Below are 17,402 nucleotides of genomic sequence, written 5' to 3' on the forward strand. Positions count from 1 at the left end.
GCATTGACTCCAACTCTTTATTATGTGCTTTCCTTGAAAAAGTCCTTTATATGTATCTGAGTTGTGTGCTGCTAATTAGCAGGCCATGAATGGGTCCATTTTCTGGGCGGGCTCTGAGACTAAAACTCTGCAACAGAACATGAGTCTGCGTGTGGAGGGCAGCCTTCGTACTTCTGCAGGTTGGGGTCTTCCTCTGCTGCAGATGGGTCTTCCACACAGACACAACGAACACCAGTGGATCCTGGAGAAAAGAGCTTCCGCGGGACACCCGTCCAGTCTCTCATCACTCCACCACTGAAGAGGAAAAAGCAAACCAGTCCCGATGGATACCAGTAATGCATGCTAGAGTTGCTCTATTGCAGGTATGCAGTACATCCTAACATTACAATGTGCATGAAGGCTGAGTCCAGAACTATTCCATACCTCTTGGTGGAGCACCAGACTCTTCCTCCCCTGGCAGAGCTCCACTCTGAATTGCAGGCTGGGAAGCGTACCTTCTCAGCCTCAGACTGGGCCTTGATTCGCTGGCCTTCCACTAGGGATGCTTCTACCTGCAGCAAGGCCTCCGTTGGCTGTCCAGTCTCGCCATAGAACCGGCCTATCACCAAACCTGAAATTCAAAATAAAGAGAGGGTTTGCTTTTTCTTTGGAATATGTTTTTTTTTTCTTCCATTGATTTCTTCCAGTTATTTTTTTTAAACATTCCCCATCAATGAATGACGCAATACTGCACAGGCTGTATAGCTTCACAAATTTCAAGCTTTTCAGGTTCCAATTTAAAAGACAAAACGTGCATGTTAAAGATCACAGAGCAGAGGAAAAATACATAACCATCAATCTTTGAAAATCTCAAAAGGTTGTTGGACCATGGACACAAACCCAAAATTAAAATGTTGTCACTTATATTAATATATATTGATGCTTGTTTCCAATATTTTATATTTCATGCAAACTAACATGTTAATATTTTTGATTGTGTTTTTACAGATATAGGACGGACATTTGTCATCTCTGGCAAACTGTAAATCGAAACTGAAATAGACCTAATTTTAATTAGTGGGGGTTAGTGATGTAAGACTACCAACTCAGATGCAGAACATAGGGAATGAGTAGGGAACCATGAGTTACTGATGTGAACTGTGAGAGCCCAAATAGAAGTCTTTTTATAAGCAATTCTTGTGGGGGGTTTTTTTGCACTAAAGGTAGGTGCCTCCCCAAAAATTCTAATTAAAAGGACTGGCAGACAAACAAACGCCACATACCCACAGCCTGGTAGTCCCTCTGATAGAAGGCCAGCCAGTCGTACAGGGCCACCACCTGCAGGGCAGAGAGACTGGACACATCATCTGTCTGGCCCCTTTCTGTGAAGTCTCCAGTGACGAAGGCCAGCGAGGCATCTTTGCCTGAAAAGACACACACACACACACTGGTATAGTATAGTACAGTACATTATAATGGACACCAATGCATTATTGCTGCTCTTATTGGAGTGGAATTCATGGTCCTATTTTAGGTTTGTTGTAGGGTTTGGGTAATATACATTACTGTATATATGACCTTCAATCAAGTATTGCAATATGTATATTGACATTTTTATTATAAGGATTAAATTAATATTTGCGGTTTAATACTGAGAGCTAACAAAATATGGACAGGAGAAGCGGGGAATCACCTGCCATGAAGTGATAGGCTCCACCTGGTCCATAATGCCTGTGGCCCTTGTGTACATCAAACACCTGTCCCATCAGGGCCAGGTAGAGGCCCCTGCTGCCATCCTCCCCGTCGTACAGTGATAATTCACGGCTGCTCAGGAGCCGCACGGGGGCCCCCTGCGTTGATTCATTCCCGAATGTAACGGACCAGTAGCGGGGAACGACCAACACAGCCAGCGACGCCGCTAAAAGCGCCAGAACATAACTTAACATGCTGTTCATCCGCGCCTGTCGGTGGTATTGCGTCCAAATGCATGGTTCCGCATCCTTTAAATTGAAAAGCGGGCGAGGGACGCCGCCGCAACTTCCGCAAGCACTTCCGGGAACGGGAACGCAGCGCGCGTGCGCAGACTGATCACGCAAGGGACGTCGCTGGCAGGCTGACGTACAGCACGTCAATGCGGTAGTAGTGAGCGGCAGAGTCCTCGCTGTAGGTTAATGTTGGAGAGGTCCGACCGGCGCAACTGTCTCAAAACCGACGCCCAGCGGGCCGCGGGGATCTTCGGGGCCGCCCTAGGTCGGTAACACTATCATGGGGAACGCGGAGAGCGGCTGCGGCGCAGGCAGCGGCGACGAGGAAGACGTAGAAACGGAGAGCCCCGGCTTCGCGGAAGACAGTCCGGCCTCTGCGGCCACTGGCGGCGCCGTTGGAGGCGGCGGAGGCTCCGGTTCCGGCAGGAGCGGAAGGGGGCCGAGCAACCCGCCCGTGCCCACCGGTGGACCGCCGAGCCCCGAGGTGCTCCTGGAGCAAGTGAAACTGAGGGAGGCGGCGGCCCGTATCAGCGACTCGGGGGTCGCCATTCAGGAGTCCGTGCTGGCCGGCAATGAGGGTGTGCTGGTGCGGTGGCTGGAGGACCGGTTGAACCGGGGAGAGGAGTCCGTCAATGTGGAGCAATTCTGCGAGATGTTGGAGAGCCGCGACGCCCCGAGAGATGAATGCGAAGAGGTGAGCGTTGCCCCTCGCGCGCCTTGTGAAATGTGGTGATTTCAAGTAGATACGGGAGGTTCGCCCTGCCTGTTCATGGTGGCCGATCAGTAAACTTGATTGCCTAGTGCGGTCACGAGAGGGGCAGACGTGATCCGTGCTGTAATCTCTCCTGTAATCTCACGGGTGTGCAATGAAACCGGCAGAAGGGAGCTGTCATCGTGTCGCCTCCGTATTGTCCCAGGCGGTTCAGCCTCGGCCTCTACGGACACAACACGCTGCTTTTGTTGTGCGTTGGCTGACACAGGTCGCACGTGAACGGGTTAACGACTTTGGTCTGCCGCTGGCTTGGTGTGGGTGTACATGGAATGCCATTGCTGTGCTGTACAGCATTGGTGTAGCATTCTGGTGTACATGTCCAAAGGGGACTCTTTTAAAACAGGTGTAAACGTATATGATTTAATAATAAGCAATAGAGGTATAGAGCATATTGTGCGTGTGAATCCATGAATGACGGATACCATTTGTGGGCCCATTAGTGTAAGAGTCACATCCCTATAGGAGTTTCCGATGGTGTGAAGGAATGCAAGTGACTATGTCAGCACATATATATATATATATATATATATATATATATATATATATATATATATATATATGCACATATATATATATATATAGATAGATAGATATATAGATAGATAGATAGTGTCTCAGTCTGTACTGTCTTTGTCCCCGTCTCAGGCTTTTGGACAGTTCGATGCAGAGGGGGATGGGGTGGTGGACGTAGAGTGCATGCTGATTGCTCTGAAGAACTCCAATGGAGCTAATCTACAGGGAGAGCTGAGTCATGTGATAAGACAGCTACAGGCGTGCTCCCTAACCCCAGGTATGAGATATGATTTTTTTTTTTACCAGCGTGAACGAGGCACACCTTGATTTGGATGGGTCACCAGAAGGCAGAGGAGTTAACCATGGAAACGCAACATCTCCTCCATTCTTGTCTTGATTCCACAGGTTTTGTTGACATATTCTCCAAGACCAAAGACCGGCTAGGGGCACACGCCTCTAAGATCCTTAAGTTTTTACACAGGAATCGTATTCCCAGCAGTGCCATCCCTTTCCCCGTCTTAGAGGGCTACAACAGTATTTGCACCATGAGGTCCAGTGTGGTCCAGGACTTCTTGGAATTCTTCTTGCAGAAGGAGAAAGGTGAACCCCAGAGATGGGCATGAATCAGAATGGCTGGCAAATGCAGCTGTCTCACTTCTCTGCACAACTTTGACACCGCTGTCTTAATCTGTATTTGTTTCTTTCAGATTTAGATATCCAGTACAGAGCCGAGCTGGACCGTGATCCAGAGGTTGACAAAGTCAAGGTGGTCACACAGTGCTACAGCACAATAGAAGCTTCATCCAATGTTTCTGAAATCTACAAGATGACAAATGGAGAGACTGCATCTTTCTGGCAGTCAGACGGCAGTGCACGCTCACACTGGATTAGGTAATGTGTGACTCAAGTATTTTCACACATGCTTGATCCTTGATCTATGGAGGTTTAAGACCATATGCATATCATCAATTTTAAGGTGGGAACCCATCTCTTTCCGTTTCTCAGATTGAAAATGAAGCCCGATGTGGTTTTGAGAAGACTGGCCATTGCTGTGGCTTCAAATGACCACAGCTACATGCCTCAGCTGGTCTCAGTGGCTGTGGGGAAAAACCGGCGTTCGCTGCAGGAAATCAGAGACATACGCATCCCCAGCAATGTCACAGGCTACGTAGCTCTACTGGAGAATGCAAACATCACACACCCCTGTGAGTCACTACCCGCCATTCTTTCTAACCGAATCCTTTCTGGATCAATTAACCAAACTGTTGCTTATTTCATCTGGTGAGGGCAGGTACCCAGATTGAGTAGATTTCTTCCACAGAGATGCAAAGTAAGCGGAGGATTTAAGTGCCAATCTCTTACTTCTACGTCACTCCCTGCTTTACTGTACTCCCCTCTCCAAGTTAGTCCGGCTTTACCAGTAATCCTCTAGTTCAGTCAAAAGATGTTAGCAAGTTCACACTGCAAGATTAAAATGGTACATATTAGCAGTAAAAAGAAAGATATAAAGACAATCCATGACCTATTTGTAAATTACACTTTTGCTAGCTTCCCCACCTTGGCCTCTAAATTCTCTCTACCTTCATCTCCTCTTTTCCACGACTTTCAGATGAGGCTATATGTTTCCTCCAGTTTTCCTGTCTTTGCTGCTCTTACCTCCCAAACAATGGAGGAATGATCTAATAACTGTACTGCCCTGACAGAGCGTGGCCGTTTCCTACATTTATTCGCTGCTGTTGTCGCTGGGTGTACACATTTTAAACAAGATACAAACTGCTTAGGCACAGGATATGATGGTTAATGTCACTGAGGAATGGTGGGATGAGGTGATTTACTACCACCTCTTGTGCTCATACAATTCAACGTTTTGAAATCCATAGTCTTTTAAACTCTAAAAGTCTTTAAAACTCTAAAAGCCTCCTAAGTGGACGTCAGCACAGTCCCTCGCCATCTCTGCATGGCTTAAAGATGTGATGTTCTTACTTAAGCTTGGGAAAGTTTAATATTTAAATGATACATTTGTTGTGGTAGCTGCGGGCAACTGAGTCCACACTGCCAACAAAGGGTCCAGGCAATTTTAAAATGTTATTTTACTCTAGATGTGTATTAATTACTTACTTATTTATTGTTTTTCTGCTTATTCTGCTCTTCACATATATATTATGATGATCTTATAATTGTAGAATATTGTTGCCATGTATCATTTTGTCATTGTATTAGTTGTTTTTTTGTAAATTGTGTGTAATTTAGTGCTCATGGCCAGGATAAAATAAGAAAAGAAAAGAAAAAACAAACAAACAAACAAAAATTGGCCAAATCAGTCACAGCTTTATGTTGTGTAAGTTGCAATGTGCTTTTTGCTGTGATTGATTTGCCAGATTTTACCCCTTTGTCAACATCTATTTTATAACCGTCTCATAAGATGAAGCGAAGACTACGCCATTTTTGTACGCCGTATTCCATTAGTCTGTTATAACCACATTGTCTCCCTCACCAAACCCCAGACATCCAAATCAACATTAAGCGGTGCCTGAGCGATGGGTGTGACACACGGATTCATGGCTTGAAGACTCTTGGCTATCAGATTACCAAGAGTAAAGAGGTGTCTGTTTCGGATGCTTCGGCCATCTGGTACCTGTCTCTCCTCACCTCCTTGGTCACTGCCTCCATGGAGACAAACCCTGCACTGGCTCAAACCGTCCTTCAGAGCACACAGTAAGACGCACTTACTCATGCTTTTGCATAATGCATGTTTTAAAAAAACCAAACAATCAAGTAATGAACTATAGGATGTTTCAGTTCTCCTGTCAGATGTAGTGATTTGTTCCGTTAGTGCTTGTGTTTTAAGGTTCTTTCTGTTCTCTCTCTCTCTAGAAAAGCCTTACGGCACATGCCGCCGCTGTCCCTAACACCTTCGTCCACCGAGTTCCCCAAGTTCTTCTCTTTGAACATCCTTGAGGAGGTGGATGGATTTCTTCTCAGGATAGCTGAGTAATGACCTGAAGCACTTACATCAGCACACTCCTCTATCACTGCCACACTGAGCTCATAATGCAGACACCGTCACAATGCAAACAGATTAAAATCAAAGTATTGATTGTGTGGGGAGATGACGCTTTTCCGTTTGCACTACATTCAATTTACTGTAAATCCTTCAGTTGTGATCTTAATCAACAGTAGCAGCAAGAACTTGACTGAAATAATCTCAACAGTCAGATAATATCATGTTATTGTGAGCAGTAATGCTATGGACATTATTTGTCTTAACTTCTTTTGCTGTAATGAATTTAACCCTATTTTAGTCAGATGATTCATGAAACCTTCACATAGTTTTTCTCAGTTTTGAAAATAGTAATCTTATTTAGAGCAAATGGTGACGAGTCCACATTTCTGCCCTAAGGCAAAACACAGGAATAAGTTGTGGTTTAATCGATGGATAATCATGGATACGAAATAATTGAAATAATATTTGTGTCGTGTTAAATTGGGCATGTAAGCATTGTGTTAAGACTGACTTGGACCAAAATTTCATATATGACCATGCACTAATATATACTAAGGCCAAAATACAAATGGAAACCTGATATGGAGACATGAAGGATTATGTAATATGACTAAATGCATCCCAAAACTAACTTATGTTTTGCTCCATTGCTCCTGTGTAGCTGCTGTGTGAGTCCTAATGCTGAACTGACACTCCTGGCCTTCGCTCTAGCCAGAGGCAGCGTGGCAAAAGTGCTGCAGGCCTTGTCCTGCCTCAGCGATCATTTAGAGACAGAGTACAAGGCCTCCTCCCTCATCGCGTCTATGGGCTCCGTTAGGCTGCGACTCCTCTACCGCAACGGTAACATATCCAACCCTCCTTTACCCTAATTTTCACGTGGACATTTGAAACCATAGACTCGGGAGAGAAAGTGCTTAGCTGATATGGAGGAGATGCATTAGTGGACTATGCAGGGGAAAATGGAAATGCTAAGTATGAATTGGATTATAAACTGTTTGGAACAAGATCAAATGATTAACAATGGTGTTATAGAAGTCATAATGATTTATGTCGTATTGCAGGGAAGCCCCTCCAGCTGCACCTACAGGCCTGTGACGTGAAGAGTAAAGAGGAGAAATCGGGACCAGAGAACATGCTCACAGAATCTTCCCTTGGAGACGGTACAACTGACACCAATACATTTTTCTCTGGTTTGGATGCAGTGTAAACATGCACCCCCAAACTGAATGTTTGTTCCTCCTCAGGTTTTCTCACAGAGAGCGGCAGGAAGAAAGCCAGTGTGATCCTGTCGACAGAGGACCAGAGCAACTTCCAGGTCACTCAGATGAAGATCAAAGTGAGGCTCCCTATGATTTAACAGGATTTGGGATGACACAGACAGTGATGAAGGGTGTACTGTACATAACACTTGTTCTTTTGTGTGATAAGGTGCGAAAAGGAGCCATTGGTGCAAAATGCGGTTTGGTGTTTGCATACAAAGAGGAAAACCCTTTTGATGCAGAGAAACATTTCAAGAGGTTCAAAAAATATGACGCGTGGGACTATAAGGACTACAAAGAGTTCGTACAAGACAAGTAAGGATCCATCAGCAGCTGTTTGAGTTAAATCATTCCTTATTTCAATTTAGTGGGCTTTTGGTTTTATAACCCAAGTTGAAACACTCACACAGCTAATTAGCTATGTTTAGCAAACAACTACTTAATAGTTCATGGTGCTGAATATCCGTCTAATCTAATGAGATTAGGGTACAAAGCTGCAAGTAGTTTTTCCTGTGTGGTGGATACCCCTCAGCAGTGTGGGGGTCTGCCTTAGTGGTTTATGTGAATGGCTGACACACCATGCTGTCACCTGACCTGCAGTGTGAGGATTCCAGCACAGTCCGAGGACGAGCCGATTGGCTGGTTTGAGCTTGAGGAGGACTGGAACGACGTGGAGATCAAGCTGCAGCAGTGTCGAGTTGCAAAGGTACACCCTGCATCAAGTTAAAATTATAATTGTTGTTTGTACCCTTCAATCATATGAACCACAGTACTTTACATTTTTGGTTTTTATTTTACCCCCAAAACAGTTACTCCTTAGTAGATATTTGATAAGATCGTATTGAATATTTTTCTTTTGGTCAGATCCCATTGTAAAAAAACAAACAACTTCAAAATGAACTGATCCTACAAGTGGATATTTTTGTGTATTTCAAACATATTACTCTACATTATATTACACTATGCCTTTGAGCTCCATTGTTTTACAAAAACTGTTAAATACATATCATTGACCCATATTGTTGTGCTGTGGGAAATTTCCAAAAAACAGAGGCATTCAAGGTTATTTTTGACAGTAGCTGAAAACGGTCCCCAGCAGATGCACCATTTCCTTTTTATTTGATTAATGTTTGCAAAAAACTATAGTGCCCCTGCTTTCTCATTTGACCCCTCTTGAAATTAAAGCATACATATGGGAACATAATGTAAAGTATTCTCTCTTCAGTAACAACCTCTGTTTGCTTGCCTTCCCAGTTCCTGATGGTGAAATTGCTCTGCACCAGGCAGGACTCCGCTGAGCGCCTCGGTGTGCAGGCCATCAGCTTCAGTGGCTACCTGTGCCCCGGGGCAGAGAAGCTGGGAGACCTGGATGACCTCAGTTCAGAGGGAGAAAGCATTGACCGCGACACCGTCACCGGCCTTTGTCTACTTAACAAGACCCTGTTCTTCATTCAACAGCTTACACGTGACATGGTAACTGTATGATTGCCATTAAATGTCATAATTCAATAACTAACACCATATGATATATTGTGTCTCACCATGTTATATTTGTGGGACATTTGCTCAATTGGATCATGGCACAACTCAGACCAAAAGATCAATGGAGAAAGTCGTCCAACATTTTTTTAACCCCACTCTTTGAAATGACTTAACATTTAGTAAGATGGAGAACAAGCAGAAACATCCTCTTTTCACACCTGTGTCTGTAGGATGCCTCTCACTTCAAGCAGAAGTATCTCCTTGACTTCAGTGGCCTCAGCCTCAACCTTTTCTGGAACTTCTATAGAAAACTCAGGGAGATGTGAGTAATAGTAGTGTATCCATATGCTCAGGCCCAGTCGTCGGTAGCAGACATATTAAGATCTGATCTGTAACAGAGTTTATGTGTTTGTCTCAGTGACGGGGAGGAGGTGTTGAAGAGCAGAGTTCTGCTGCTCCAGCTGATGCAGAACTGTTTCCCCATGCTGCCCAACCCTCTGGAGTCCCACGGCCCAGAGGAGAGCAGCGGGCCCGATGAGGGAGCCACAGCAGCCGCTTGTCCATCCACGTCCAGCAGTGCAGAGCCACTGAATGACTCTGTCAGGGCCGTGTCAGAGCTCTACACTCACCTCTGCCTAAGTAAGAACCTGTCCATCTTCATACAACAGGGAGTAGAAGTTTGATTTTTCTGAAGAAACTCATTGGATGGTATTAGCTTGTCATGATTGATGTGTAAAAATTTGTGAAAATCTTTGTAGTGATTATATTTATTATGTTTGTGTTTTAGTTGTGGATGGTCCAGAAGGGGAAACTTTGGTGGAAAAAGCTTTGCACAAGGAAGCAGTCAAGGCCATTCTCAATGGAGCTGCTGTTTTCTTCCCTGATAAACACGTCCGGCGGGACAAACTCTTCCACATGATGGTGAGTTTATAAAAACAGTGTAAGGAACTTTGTCTACATATTAACGATACAAATTTGTGTCTGGTCATATAGGCAATGTTGTGCTGAATGCTAAAAAAAAGATACAGAAGATTCAGAATTGAAGAAACAAAGACATAGAAACATTGACTAACATTTCTTTGAATGTGGTTTATAAACGTAAACTGAAAAGCATTCCAAAACACCCCAGGGCTCCCAAGGGCTATTGTTATTGCAAAAGTATTGCAAAAGTAAAGGAATACTTAACTAAATTATGTCATTTTCTGGAATACCTACCATATTTGAGAAATTATTATTTTTTCATCTTCATGAGCTTTAGGTCGGGTCTATAGTCCTATAGGATGCAGAGAAACCTAAAAGAAAATTGCATTTTTGAACAATGCATGACGTAATTTTCGGACTTCTTCATGATGTCACTTATCGTACGATGGGGAATAGTTTTCTAATCAATATAACCTTTTAGATTGTTGCTCTATTATTTGTGGATATATCTTGGAAAATACGTTTTTCATCTGGAGATACCCACCAAGTTTGGTCGATATCTGTCCACACACAGAGCACTATAATAATGAGGATAAGAAGAAGAACAATATAATGATGATGATGATTTGAATAATACTCTGTTTTTACAGAAACATATTACTGAAGAGGATCAGCCAGAGTCAGTAAAGGTGACGTTTGCATCACTTTGTAATTACTTCAGGTAAGCATACCGCAGATATGTGCTGTAAATGCATCATCATATGCTTGCGCACTCTCACATCACTAAGAATCAGTAACACTTCTATCATCTCTATGCAGTGACCAGGATCCGAGTGGCCTCCTCCTGCTCCCACCTAAAGGAGCTCCCTCAGACTTTGATATCAGCCCCATACTGTCAGTCATGGAGACACTGCTACTGGTGGCAACAAGAGAGGTGACACCTCTGTCCTACACACACAGTGTATGTTGAAACACGTATCAAGTGTTTCAACATTTTTCATATGTTTGATCTCTTAATGCCTTGATGTGAAACCACATGTTTCTATCTGCTTTTCTAATGTTTCTCCTTGTTCTCCCATCTCTCAGTGTGAAGTCATGATTGTGGATGAGAGCAGTGGAGCCAGCAGGGCGGTGTTGTTGTCCTTGTTCTGGGCACTGCAGGGTAGTCTGCTCTCCTGGTGCTACCTGCAGCTCAAAGGAGGAACTTCCACAGCTATCGCTATGGAGTTGGCGAGAGATATACTACTAAAATGTGAGACACGGTGACAATGTTGCACTGCTGCTGACACAAAGTATAAGAGCACACAGCCTGATGATGATCGGTCTAGTGTGATCCAAAAGAACGAAATAGCTTGAGTCTAATTTGCTAGGTAACGTTCATGGACAAGAATCAAAGATTAATCTCAACCTGCTCTCTCAATAGATGTGGATCAGTTCTTGGAAAGCATCAAGGCGATCCTTGGTTCCCTGCTGAAGCGATACACCAGTGCGGAAATCACCGACAAACTTGGCAGCTCCATCCTAGCCACAGTCTTCAGACAACTGGTATTACACCGATTACCTTGAATTGCCCTCTCGCACAATGCTACAGTTGTCTGTGCTGAATGAATCTGAATACTATGTGTTGTGCTCCTGTCAGATGATCTTCCTCCTGGAGCTGTGCTCTTTGGACATCCCTCACAGTGTGCTGCTGAAGAGCTTCTCCTCTCTGGTCGAGCTACTCAAAGGCCTATCCAGTGACACTGGAGACATATTTTCTAAGGTCAGTCCACTCTGACCTGAGATGTCAATGCACTGGAACTTACATGTATACAGCTTCCCTTCTCAACTCATGAGTGTAGTGGAAAGGTGAAGTACAGCAACACTACTGTAACCAGTGGTGGTAAGGCCTGTCACGATAATTACGTTATCGACTTATTGTAGGATACATGAATGTGAACTTAATCATTTTTATTGACCTGGATAATAGCCATTGTGTCTACATACGTTTTTGTTGACATAAGAATGAATGTCAACAACAGTCCAGCAAGTCTAGCTGCTTCTATCCTCTCATCTGTTCTCATTCGAAGATTAATCAATTACTGGTTTGGTCCATAAAATTGTTAGAAAATAGGGATTTCTTTTTCTTTTCCTTAAGGCTTCAAATTGCTTCTTTTTTTTTTGTCCAGGCCTAAACACAAGCTTAAACTTTAGATAACATTTCTCTGAGCAGCAACAAAAATCGTATAGGACTTTGCCCGCTCAATGACCAATAGGCCTATACTGCAAGCTCACATGATTCAGTATCAAAAAATGCTTTTAAAATGACAATAATATTGTTAATTGCAATAATTTCTGGGACAATATATCGTGCAACAGTAAGTAGTTATTATGACAGGCCTAGTGGTGGTAGAGGTTTTCAGGTTCTTTACTAAAGTAAAAGTAGCAATACTGCAATATATCAATACTATATTTCATATAAAAGTCCTGCATTAAAAAAAATCGCATGCAAGTAAAACTCTAAAATGTACATATTATAATGTTACATATTAGAGCATATTGGATATTTACGAATGCATCAATGTTTAAGTATATTCTTACTGGTGTAGGTGGTAATGGTGGATCTAATTTGAACTAATTTTAATCTATTTGCATTATATTCTTTAATTCATATTTTTTGCACATAAAATCTTTATAAACAAAGTAATCTGTATCTGTAAGATAAATATACTCAAGGGAAGTACAGCAAATTTAAGTAAAGCACTTGAGTCAATGTACTGTTCTACCACTAAGTGTAACAGACATTAACTGCACACCACTTCACTGCTGTGTTAGGGGGATCAGGAGAGCTGGCACCAGCCGCAGCAGCCGGTTGTGCTGAGGAACTGGAAGATGGAGTCGCCTCACAACTATGAGAACAGCCGCCACGAGACCAGCATCTTCGCCTGCCCTGGCGCTACCTCCTTCGAGGTGGAGTTTGATGAACGCTGTGAGACCGAGAAAAGGTAACCTATGTAAAAATGATTTGATTATTATTCTTTCCTTCTTTTTTTTTATAATCCTTGGTGAGGATTTTACTTACCCATCCTCTGGGCCATTGATATTCACAGATACGACTACCTAGAGTTCACAGATTCCAGAGGTGGCAAGGTCCGCTATGATATGAAAGTTGGATCGGAGAAGTGGCCAAAGGTACGATATGGGAAACAACTGAATTTATCTCCATGTGAAATATTGTTGTTGCTAAATTATTTTACATGTGTCTATTGTTTTTGTTTGCCCCTTTAGAAAGTGACATTTGACGCTGGCCCTCAGCTCCAGTTCCTCTTCCACTCTGACAGCAGTAATAACGAATGGGGATACAAGTTCACCGTGACAGCCCTGGGTCTGCCAGACATCACCATTTCTTGGATGTCGGACTTGCAGCTGCTGGTGGCTCGCCTGATGGGTCGACTTGCATCTAGAACTCTGGCACTGAAATCCCCTCATGGTAAAACTGTTTTCCACCAACCTTTATCCAACAAAGTTTTTCTCAGTGTAGTTTGGGAAATTACCATGTTGGAACACGGTCAGAACATTTCTTATCTTTTGATCTTACAGAAACACGTCTTACAAACATATTTAAACATATTTGACTTTAATTAATTTCAGAACGCTTCAGAGTTATATGTTACCGAAACATTTTGCAGACTCTTGATGACAGATTGAAATACTAACATACTGTCTATTCCAGAGGTACGCACTATAAAAGAGCTTCCATCGGGGAAAATGTCCCATGTTCAGGCGTCTCCTTTATGGAAACCCATCCTGCGACATGGACTGTGTGAAATAACCAATCAGACTAAAACACCCACAGAGCAGGTATGGTCACGTTTGCGTCATCCAGTTACGTAGAAGTACTTTTCAAAGCATTACATTATTGCCTTTTCTAATCACACATGGTTTTTCTTGTGTGGTAGACAAACACATGGTCTTTTGAGGAGTTAAAGAGCTTCCTGGAGGACTTTGCTCGATGGAACCCCTCTCAGGAACTGACGGACAGTAGAACGGAGCTGATGAGGAAACTCATGCACTCCTGCAAAAAACAGACATTGAGGAATGAGATAGCTGCCGGGTCAAAGACGGATCAAGCCGTGAATTCCATTTGGGCAGCCATGGTGTACCACACGCCAACCCTCAACCATGCCCTGAAGACCTATGGTAATGCTTGGCTATATTTAGTGGTTGCAAAGCAAAAGCGGTTCTCTTCTTAATGTTTTTTTAACCCTGTACTTCTGCATGGTCAAGTCACTTGATTGACTCACTCATTTCCCTTTTTTGTTTTGACTTCTAACGTGTAGTTAATCAGGACTGCAAGTCCTGTCTAAGTGAAGAGTTCGTGCTGGTGTATTCATTAGCAGACAGCATCAGAACGTGGATGGTGAGTGACAGAATTGACATTTCTGTTGATTATCTGCTGCAGAATTTATATTCAATTGTGTAACTGGACTATTGTGCATTTTCTTCCTGTCAGCTGGAGATGAAGCAGAGATACCTTGTAGGCAAGATGAATGTTCCTGATGACAAAGAAGGGGTTCCCGATGAGGTTACCATGGATACATTAGGTAAGTACACCTGCAAATGTAAAACCAAATCCCACCTGACTCTGTCATATCCTCTATATTACTTTTTTTGACTCCTGTCATTTTGTTTCTCTCTAGCTGAGATGTGTATTGAGAAGAGCCTCTTGCTGTTCAGATTTGCCCCGTGTGGAGTCACATGCCAGGACACTGACTCTTTCAAAGCAGCAGAGGGCAGCAGTGCGCCACTCTTCCGCTCAAGTTCGATCTCGGAAGGGGATTTCCAGGCCAGCTCCTCTCCGGGACCTCAGAATGCAGGCGCCGAGGAAGGTGGCGAGGCCAGGGTAGGACAGTGCAACTCTCCCGGTGCCCAAGCCCAAATTCCAGCTTCTTGTGGACACAGTAAGCAAGGTCACAGAGGCTCCACGGAGAGCCTTTCACCCCAGCCAGGAGAGCCAGCCTCGCCCTCTGCCTTGCCCCGTAAACCCCCATTCAGTCGAGCACGCCTACGCCTTCTGTCCTGTCGATCTATAGAAGAGCCCCGCATGACCTCATCTATCAAGGATCGCTACCCAATACTCAAACACATCGTAAACTTTATAAGGGACCAGGCTCTCACAACTGCAAGGTTACTGACCTCTTGTCCTCTATTTTGCATTTTACATTAGTGTTATTTCTACCATTCAGGGTAAAGTAATCCAACTCTTGTCCTTGTAGCATTCTGCAGACACTGTCCCTGAACAAAGCCCAGGCTCTGAGTGTGTGCAAGGTCCTGGAGATGGTTCAGCAGTGTTTGCATTCCCTGGGAAAGCCACACCTCTTCCAAGCCCCCTGCATCTTGTTCCTACAGGAGCTGCTGGCATGTCAGAAAGACTTCACCAGGTATATCCGTAGGAAGTCTTTACAGCTCAACAGTCAATTTTCTATGGTGTATGTCAAAGACCCTGTGAAAAAGATGTCGGAGTTCTTTTTGATTCTGCATATTTGTGCGTTATGGGCTACTGTAAACATGGCATTGGGAGAAAGGTAAAAAAATTAATGGAGAAAGCATTATCATCAGATGCAAAGTTAGTAAACTTCATAGTGCAGTCATCGCACAGTTTTAACTTCGGAGAAAAGACAGGGATTTAGATGTGAAAAATACTCTATATACTCTAATACAATTGTTTTTTGACACATATTTAGGTAACAAGAGATTAATTAAATAATAATGTTATGTATGTATGTGTATGTCGTACACAGGATTCAATTTGGAAACATTTATTTTTCATTTCATTAGGCATTTAATACTAAAATAGAAAGTAATCAATAAATAAATAATTGTGATTTTTAACATTGTTGCATGACTATACTCTCATTTGTGAAATGCTAAAAATGATTATAATGAAAGTGCCATATGTCTCTTTTTTGTTAGTAGTCACCAATATCAGTTGTGCCTTTGGATTTTCTCTCAAGATTTTCCTTTGCTTTGCTCTTTTCAGTTATTTCTCCCAGTTGTCAGACAGTGGGCAGAAGCTCGGAGAGGAGGTGAGGCGTTCCTACCATCACTTGGTGCTCATGCTTGTGGAGGCGGTACAAGGCTTCAGCAGCCTCAATGAGAAGTAAGATCTTATCCTTGCAACCCACCATGTGCACTCATAACTACATTTAAAAGAAGTTAAAACGCAACCGCAGCAGTGATTAGTGTAATTCAAAGAGTATGTGCAGCGGTATAACCTGACACCCATCTCTGCTCTCCAGAGCTCTGCTGCCAGCCCTGTCATGTGTGCAGACCTGCTTGCTGCACCTTCTCGACATGAGCTGGGAGGTTCACGACCTACCTCTCTTTCTGAACATCGAGCTTCCTGACCTCCTGCTCAGCATGTCCCAGGAGAACATCAGTGTTCACGACATTGCCATCAGGTAAATACGGACTCACCTCAGAAAATAAGGCACCACACTCACATCTTTTACAAGATGTTAAATAGTCTCACTAAAATTGCTGCCACTTAGATTAAGATGATTTGACTTTTTCTGTGGTTTTAATTCCTCTAAAGTCAATGGACGGAGGAAGACGAGATTGCAGACTACAAGAAGAACCAGGAGTGGATGGATGAGTGTATGGATGGGATGTTTGAGAAGTGGTACGACAAAATCGACGAGGAGGACTCCATGGAGGACAGGAGAAAGGTACTGTGCATCAAAGCGCATAAAAGATATAAAAGTGCAATCGTTCGCAGCCCATTAAAAATGTCTTTTGTCAGAGCTGTCCAGGGAAATAAATCACTCACTGTTTAACTTGACTGGCCGCGAGTGCTTCTCTACTCTCTGTTAGAGCAGATATACAGTAGGCCTGCAGGTAATGCCTTTAAAGACAATCTGTTGTTTCAAAAAGATGTAATATATGAATAGATTTGTCGAAGATTAATGAGCTAGGATCTGTGCAATGGTTTTCATAGCAGGGGTCAGAAAGTTTGATGATAATGCTGTGTATTTGCCTGGTTCTATCCCCAGATGCACATGTTCATTGCACGCTACTGTGACCTGCTCAATGTTGTCATCTCCTGCGACGGTTGCGAGAGGATGGCACCGTGGCACCGCTACCGATGTCTGCAGTGCATGGATATGGACCTCTGCAAGACCTGCTTCCTCAGTGAGCTCACACACGCTGCACTACGCCACTCGTACACTCACACGCCTTGCATTAAAGGGGAGTGGGATAAAATCTTTCGAGCAAACCTAACGTTGGATGCGTATTTTTAACTAGGTGGTGCCAAGCCCGAGGGCCACGAGGACGACCACGAGATGGTGAACATGGAATATGCCTGTGACCATTGCCAGGGCCTCATTGTAGGCAGCAGGATCAACTGCAACGTGTGTGAAGACTTTGACTTGTGCTTTGGGTGTTACAACTCTAAGAAGTATCCTGACAGGTGACACATTTGAAGTTTAATCTTATGATGTTAAACA

The 17,402-nt window shown here is 43.5% G+C and overlaps 2 protein-coding genes across 2 annotated transcripts in view; one reads left to right on the forward strand and one right to left on the reverse strand.

Moving 5' to 3' along the window:
- Window positions 1–3: 3 nt before the first annotated feature.
- Window positions 4–2,057, reverse strand: LOC118301593 (neuferricin). Its single transcript, XM_035627219.2, has 4 exons — window positions 1,673–2,057; window positions 1,263–1,403; window positions 424–610; window positions 4–294 (listed from the first exon to the last, which is right to left on the reverse strand). Exons 1-4 carry the CDS (start codon window positions 1,932–1,934, stop codon window positions 120–122), a joined length of 765 nt encoding a protein of 254 aa, XP_035483112.2. The 5' UTR covers window positions 1,935–2,057; the 3' UTR covers window positions 4–119.
- Window positions 2,058–2,103: 46 nt separating this feature from the next.
- The window catches only part of zzef1 (zinc finger, ZZ-type with EF hand domain 1), a 29,981-nt gene continuing 14,682 nt past the window's right edge, over window positions 2,104–17,402 (forward strand). Inside the window, exons 1-35 of the mRNA XM_047330559.1 lie at window positions 2,104–2,658; window positions 3,382–3,526; window positions 3,655–3,849; window positions 3,957–4,140; window positions 4,255–4,454; window positions 5,754–5,964; window positions 6,124–6,240; window positions 6,915–7,093; window positions 7,315–7,413; window positions 7,498–7,589; window positions 7,682–7,827; window positions 8,113–8,218; window positions 8,767–8,985; window positions 9,225–9,316; window positions 9,413–9,633; window positions 9,782–9,915; window positions 10,566–10,636; window positions 10,735–10,849; window positions 11,002–11,167; window positions 11,339–11,460; window positions 11,555–11,677; window positions 12,730–12,899; window positions 13,005–13,086; window positions 13,183–13,384; window positions 13,628–13,755; window positions 13,854–14,094; window positions 14,235–14,314; window positions 14,408–14,498; window positions 14,595–15,081; window positions 15,171–15,335; window positions 15,935–16,054; window positions 16,194–16,355; window positions 16,490–16,622; window positions 16,947–17,085; window positions 17,200–17,365. Of these exons, the coding sequence (XP_047186515.1) occupies window positions 2,245–2,658; window positions 3,382–3,526; window positions 3,655–3,849; window positions 3,957–4,140; window positions 4,255–4,454; window positions 5,754–5,964; window positions 6,124–6,240; window positions 6,915–7,093; window positions 7,315–7,413; window positions 7,498–7,589; window positions 7,682–7,827; window positions 8,113–8,218; window positions 8,767–8,985; window positions 9,225–9,316; window positions 9,413–9,633; window positions 9,782–9,915; window positions 10,566–10,636; window positions 10,735–10,849; window positions 11,002–11,167; window positions 11,339–11,460; window positions 11,555–11,677; window positions 12,730–12,899; window positions 13,005–13,086; window positions 13,183–13,384; window positions 13,628–13,755; window positions 13,854–14,094; window positions 14,235–14,314; window positions 14,408–14,498; window positions 14,595–15,081; window positions 15,171–15,335; window positions 15,935–16,054; window positions 16,194–16,355; window positions 16,490–16,622; window positions 16,947–17,085; window positions 17,200–17,365 (5,717 nt within the window). The 5' untranslated portion in view covers window positions 2,104–2,244. The remainder of the gene's footprint in view (window positions 2,659–3,381; window positions 3,527–3,654; window positions 3,850–3,956; window positions 4,141–4,254; window positions 4,455–5,753; window positions 5,965–6,123; window positions 6,241–6,914; window positions 7,094–7,314; window positions 7,414–7,497; window positions 7,590–7,681; window positions 7,828–8,112; window positions 8,219–8,766; window positions 8,986–9,224; window positions 9,317–9,412; window positions 9,634–9,781; window positions 9,916–10,565; window positions 10,637–10,734; window positions 10,850–11,001; window positions 11,168–11,338; window positions 11,461–11,554; window positions 11,678–12,729; window positions 12,900–13,004; window positions 13,087–13,182; window positions 13,385–13,627; window positions 13,756–13,853; window positions 14,095–14,234; window positions 14,315–14,407; window positions 14,499–14,594; window positions 15,082–15,170; window positions 15,336–15,934; window positions 16,055–16,193; window positions 16,356–16,489; window positions 16,623–16,946; window positions 17,086–17,199; window positions 17,366–17,402) is intronic.

The sequence above is a fragment of the Scophthalmus maximus genome, chromosome 2, assembly GCF_022379125.1.
Source record: "Scophthalmus maximus strain ysfricsl-2021 chromosome 2, ASM2237912v1, whole genome shotgun sequence".
Lineage (NCBI taxonomy): Eukaryota > Metazoa > Chordata > Actinopteri > Pleuronectiformes > Scophthalmidae > Scophthalmus > Scophthalmus maximus.